The sequence below is a fragment of the Anomalospiza imberbis genome, chromosome 24, assembly GCF_031753505.1.
Source record: "Anomalospiza imberbis isolate Cuckoo-Finch-1a 21T00152 chromosome 24, ASM3175350v1, whole genome shotgun sequence".
Lineage (NCBI taxonomy): Eukaryota > Metazoa > Chordata > Aves > Passeriformes > Viduidae > Anomalospiza > Anomalospiza imberbis.
The window spans coordinates 5,949,515-5,955,653 of NC_089704.1; the positions used below are offsets into that span (position 1 = coordinate 5,949,515).

Below are 6,139 nucleotides of genomic sequence, written 5' to 3' on the forward strand. Positions count from 1 at the left end.
AACTGGAGCATCCTGGGGCCGAACACGGGGGGATTGGAGCATCCTGGGGCCGAACACGGGGGAACTGGAGCATCCTGGGGCCGAACATGGGGGGATTGAAACATCCCCGGGGCTGAACACGGGGGAACTGGAGCATCCTGGGGCCGAACATGGGGGGATTGGAGCATCCTGGGGCCGAACATGGGGGGATTGGAGCATCCTGGGGCCGAACATGGGGGGATTGGAGCATCCTGGGGCCGAACATGGGGGAATTGGAGCATCCCGGGGCCGAACACGGGGGGACCGGAGCATCCCCGGATCTGACATTAGCACCGGGGGATTGGAACATCGCCGGGGCCGACACCGCCACGGAGGGACCAGAACATCCCCGGGGCTGAACACGGGGGGATTGGAGCATCTTGGGGCCGAACACGGGGGGATTGGAGCATCTTGGGGCCGAACACGGGGGGATTGGAGCATCTTGGGGCCGACAATGGCACCGGGGGATTGAAACATCCCCGGGACTGAACACGGAGAGGACTGGAGCATCCTGGGGCCGAACACGGGGGGATTGGAGCATCCTGGGGCCGAACACGGGGGGATTGGAGCATCCCCGGGGCCAAACACGGGGGGATTGGAGCATCCTGGGGCCGAACACGGGGGGATTGGAGCATCCTGGGGCCGAACATGGGGGAACTGGAGCATCCTGGGGCCGAACACGGGGGGATTGGAGCATCCTGGGGCCGAACACGGGGGGATTGGAGCATCCTGGGGCCGAACACGGGGGGATTGGAGCATCCCCGCATCCAGCGCCGGCACGGAGGGACCGGAGCATCCCCGGGTCTCGGCGGGCGGATCCCGCGGACTGGAGCCGCCCCGGGGCCGGGATGAGGCCGGGCTGGAGCCGCCCCCGGGCCGGGCTGGAGCCGCCCCCGGGCCGGGCTGGAGCCGCCCCGCTCCGTCCCCGCTCCGTCCCCGCTCCGTCCCCGCGATGCCGCCGCGCTCCGCCCGCCTGGCGCGGCTGTCGCGCTCCGTCACCTTCAGCGCCTGCCACCGCCTGCACAGGTGAGCGGCCCCGCACAGGTGAGCGGCCCCGCACAGGTGAGCGGCCCCGCACAGGTGAGCCCCGCCGGGAGAGGCTCCGAGCCCGCGCTGCGCTTCCCGGCTCGTGCCTGGCTCAGCCCCTTCCCGCAGCCATCCGTCAGCGCCCGGCTGCAGTTCCGTGTTTTGACGGAGCCGGTGGCGCTTTCGCTTTGTAAACGTGGCCCTGTGCCCCCCCCCGATCTGCTGGGTTTTCCCCCAAAACGGATATATTTCCTGACCTGAAACTGCCGCAAAGGAGGTTTTAGGCTCGGACTCTTCTGTCAGGCTGGGAGCGATAGGACCAGGGGAAACAGCCTCGAGCTGTGCCAGAGGAGGCTTAGGCTGGAGATGAGCAGGAATTTCTCCGTGGAAAGGGTGTCAGGCCTTGGAAGGGGCTGCCCAGGGAGTCCCCATCCCTGGAGGTGCTCTAGGAACTCCCGGATGTGGCACTCGGTGCTCTGAGTCTGGTTGGATTCCATGATCTCACCGTTCTTTCCCAGCCTCAGTGATCCTGGGATTCTGTGATGTTCCCAAAATGTGCCTTGACCTGAAACATTCGGAGCAGGGCCCTGGATTGCTTCAAAGGGAAGAGTGACAGGGAATTCCTTTGTACCTCTTGGAGAGGCTCCCTAAGCTTTGTTAATCAGTAATAAACCCAAATGTGCAGCTTGCTCCAGGCCTAAGTGATTTTGGGCCCAGATGTTGAACATTTATCCAGCAGTGGTGTCAGGCAGATGCTGTGAAACAGACACAAAACCACAGCAAGGAAAGATTCACTGCTGTCAACAACATCTTTCCATGGACCAGACACTCCTCTGGCGGTGCTTGTGCCTCCTGAGCTGCTGGGTTAAATGTGGGAGAGGGAAGAGATGGAGAGTTGAGGATGTGGAACACATCCATGCCTGCCTTTCCCACAGTAAATCCCTGAGTGATGAGGAGAACCTGAAGCTGTTTGGGAAGTGCAACAATCCAAATGGCCACGGACACAACTACAAAGGTAGGAAGCTGATTTCCATCCTTGCTCGTGGAGTGATGCAGCTCTCAGGGTGGGGGTAACCCCCAGGAGGGCTGAACCACTCATTCTCAGCAGCTGATACAGCTTTCAGTGGCTGGGTTTGTGTTTTTATTAAGAACTAGGAGGAAATTTCAGCAGCAGGGGGTTGAACCATAGCATGGGTTTGCCATTTTTCAGCTGAACAGATAATAAATATTTATCTTCAAATGCCACTTCTGGAATCAAATCTGCTTGTTTACACTCTGCAGAATCATTGTGATTGGAATGGAGATTTTTCTAAGCAAAAGCCATGCAAATTAAACAGCCTGTAAACATTATTTGAATGGGTTTTTTCACAAGTTCTCCCATTTGTACACCCCGAGCACACAGAATCAGATCTCTCCAGTTCCTGGAGTGGCTCCCTGTGTTGCTGGCACCCTGAAACCTCTGCTAAGGAGCTGCTTTATCAGGGAAGACAGGCTTATCTCCAGCCTGCCTGGGGCATCAGACCTTGGGGAGGGATTTTGGTGCCTCTGAGTCACTGTTCTTATGGATCATCCCTTCATTTTATAAAAGCAGTCCCTGTGGGTGAGCAGGGATGGGGTGGGGTGTCCCAGCAGCAGCAGATTTGGTTTTGGGTTCATGGGCATCCCAGTGACCTGAACTTTTCTTGTTTTCAGTTGTGGTCACCGTGCGTGGAGAGGTGAGTGCAACCAGCATCTTTTTTCTGTTCCTCAGTGTTGGCAGAATCCCCACAGTTCTGGCTCCATGCCTGGATTTCCCAGGGCATTTTGGAAACTCTGTGCACATCACTAGAGAAGAAGGTTTTCTGTGGTCCTGTTCATGACAAGGATTTGCAGTTTAATGCTGTTTTCGTGCTTGAAGACTCTTCCAGTGAGTTGTTTCTGCCTGGTGTCAGCTTTTAGCAGAGAGTGGAACCTCTGGAATTGTTTCCAGGCTGTACCAAGCCCTTGGGAACATCACAGGATTGGAGCTGGAGCCCTCTGACAGTGGGAAGAAATTCTCCTTGTGGCTCAGATGAGCTGAGCCCAGGTATTCCTGTCTGATTTGTGTTGCCAGGCCACCAATCTCCCTTGTGCTTCCCTGCAGATTGACCCAGTCTCGGGGATGGTGATGAACCTGACCGACCTGAAGGAATACATGCAGGTAAAAACTGCCCAGTTTTCCTTCCAGTCCCCTGGGAGAATTGATTAGAGCTTGTCTGGTACCAGCATGGAGACGCGGTGAGCTGCTGATGGCAGGACGTAAAAAAGAAATTAGGGAATAATTGAAGACTTAAATGCCTTAGCTCTGTTATGTGAGGCAGTGCCGCGTCTCCAGCTGGGAATTTCACAGCAGGCCTTGGGGCTCTTTCCCTTTTTTCCCTTCCTGCTGCCTGGCTGTGTGTGGTTACCTGAGCCTCAGGCCAGCAGGGACAGGGTTGTCACCGTCCTCTCCCTGCAGGAAGCGATCATGGAGCCGCTGGACCACAAAAACCTGGACAGGGATGTGCCCTACTTCTCTGAGGTGGTGAGGTGGGTGAGGGGCCTCCTGGAGGGGCTGGAACAGTCTCCAGGGCCTGATCCTACCTGGGAAGTAGCAGCCTTTACCTGTGTGCTGCCCACACCTGAGTCCAGCCCTGCTGGCCCTCGTCACATCAGCCTGGACAGACAGGACCTGCCCACCCCACCCCATCCCACCCACGTTTGCTGGCAGTGCCCCCCAACAATCCCCACTTAACTCAGCTGCCCCTCAGCATCCCCCCAGCCCATCCTGGCTGCCAATCTTGGTGTCATTTTGCCATTTCAGCCAGCTCTGACCCTGCTGCTGTTCCCCCGCAGCACCACGGAGAACGTTGCCGTGTTCATCTGGGACAGCCTCCAGAAGCTCCTGCCCCAGGGAATCCTGTACAAAGTGGAAGTGCACGAGACAGAGCAGAACGTCGTCGTGTACAAGGGAGAAGAAGCAATTGTCAAGTGAAATCAGCCTCAGCTCAGCTGCTCAGGAGAAATGCTCCATAATCAGCTCCGTGGATTCCTGCAGCCCTGCTCAGAATTTCCTGCAGCCAGCCCTGGGTTCTGTGTTCCATCAGAACAAGTGCAGATGTCTCACAAGGACCCTCGAACCCCTCCTGTGTTCTCAGAATGGGTTGGTTTCTCTGCTTTTCCTCAAGACCTTCCTGTTTTGCCAGCTGATGTGAAATTTAGAATTGTGCCGTGGTGAATAAAGCAGCTCTGGGGAGAGGAGGTGGCCTGGCAAAATCACAAAAGTGTTTGATTTCTCTCTGATTAAATATTAAATTAATTTATGGTATTTGATAATGTGAGCTTTGGTGTTGCTTTGCTTCTTGATCAAACAGAGAAGCATTTTTGAGAGTCAGAACTACGTTATCTTTTATCAGTTTATTTCCTGTGCTGCAAACATGTTTCTTCCTGTGGCCAGCAAATCTTTCTCTGTGAGAGGAACTGGTGTAGTGGGCAACAAAAAAAAAGCACTTCTGATCTAAACTGGAGAGCCAAAGGGAGCAGGATGTTGGTGAGAATGGAAAACTGAGGAAACTGCAGTGGGAATGTCACAGCCCCAGTGGTGACAGAGCCCTGGGGAGGGAGTGCAAGAATAAACCCTCCAATCAACCCTCAAATCAACCCCAAAATTCAGTGGAGGTTGCTGCAGCAGGGTGAGGCTGTGAGAGGAGTTTGGATGGACACTACCCCAATTATCGTGGATATTCCTGGAATTGGGGGCACGCTGGGAAACTGAGGAAGGGCAGGGAGGGAATGGCTATTGCACAGTTGCTGTGGTTGAAGGCCATCAAGTCCCAGTGTCTGTCCAGAGGCAGCAGTGGCAGTGCTGTGTGTGATTCCCTTTGTCACATCAGCAATGTCCTGAGGAGTAATTAGGAATGGCCATCAAGAATAACTTCATGCATATAATTAAAAACAACCTGAAAAGCAGGGCAGCAATTCCCTTGCTTTCCAAGGAAATGGAGTATTTGAATAATGGAGCAAACATCCCCTTTGGGGAGGTTTAATGGAGCTTGACTAATTGTCCACCTTGCTCTGCACCGGACTGAGGTAAAGTGGGGTTTACACTGCCAAAAAATACCTGGGCTGGTTTAAAAGTGCTTTGGAATGTCAGGTGGGGGCTGCTTTACCTGAAGGCAGTTCTGTGCTGTCCCCTGCCCTGCTTCAGCTTCACTCAACCTCCCTGGGAGAGCTTCAGAAAGGGAATTGTGAGAAAAATGAGGGATATTCCCTTTGGCAGAGCAAAACCTCTGCCCTGGGAGCTCCAGCTTTGGGGAATTTTTTCCTTTTTAAAGGGGGTGCTTTGGGGGATATCTGCCTGCAGGTTCCTTGCAGTGTCAGCCAAGCAGAGAGCGCTCAGTGCCTCGGATAAAATGAACACTCGGCTGGCACGTTCGCCCCTTTTCCCTGCTTTTTTCTCCCCCCAGATGTGGAGCCTGTCATTTTTGTTCAGCGCGGGCTCCATGCGGGGGGGGTTTGCTGCTGCTCTGTGCCTGCGTCACTGCTGAAGGGGTGCAAAGTCCTGCTGCTGCTGCGGATTCACAGAGCAGCCGGTGTCTGCAGCGAGTCGCGGACGCTCCAACACCCCATGCGCTCTCTTTGTCAGAGCAGGAGTCCATCCCGCTGCTGGCAAAGGCCAGGCAAACAAACGCTTACATCTGTGCAGCACAGCCCTCTGCTTTTATTGGCATGGAGGCAGAGAAAGCAGCCCAGACTGCCGTGGATTTCTGCAGTTCCACAGCCCTGCCAAAGCCCCACGACAGCCTGAGCGTTTGTATTTATTGCTGGGAGCACCCTGGAGATTGATCTGTGCCAGTTTTTCTGATCTCTCGGGTTTCAATGCCTGAAATGGGAAGAAATTGGGTGGCTGGGCAGTGGTTTGGGTGAAAGGGGTTGGAAACACCAGGGCTGGAGCTGGGATCCCAGTGGGTGCTGTCCCTCCCCCTGCTCAGAGGGGCCTGGAGCTTTGCAGGGAATTCTCCAGTGAGAATGGGATGGAGAATGGAATCCAGTGGATTCCGAATTCCCAGCTGAGGGAGGGAGGGAGGGAGGGTTTTAC

At 55.3% G+C, this 6,139-nt stretch overlaps 1 protein-coding gene across 2 annotated transcripts; it reads left to right on the top strand.

Annotated features, from left to right (window-relative positions):
- The first annotated feature begins 875 nt into the window (after positions 1-875).
- On the top strand, positions 876-4,365 carry PTS (6-pyruvoyltetrahydropterin synthase). Of its 2 annotated transcripts, none has more exons than XM_068172315.1 (6): positions 876-1,044; positions 1,980-2,059; positions 2,737-2,759; positions 3,167-3,223; positions 3,521-3,591; positions 3,870-4,108. In XM_068172315.1, the coding sequence occupies exons 1-6, from the start codon at positions 971-973 to the stop codon at positions 4,075-4,077; spliced, it is 513 nt and encodes a 170-aa protein (XP_068028416.1). In that variant the 5' UTR covers positions 876-970; the 3' UTR covers positions 4,078-4,108. The 2 variants fall into 2 exon arrangements, with proteins under 2 accessions (XP_068028416.1, XP_068028413.1); XM_068172312.1 differs by having other exon boundaries at positions 878-1,044; positions 3,898-4,365.
- Positions 4,366-6,139: the final 1,774 nt, after the last annotated feature.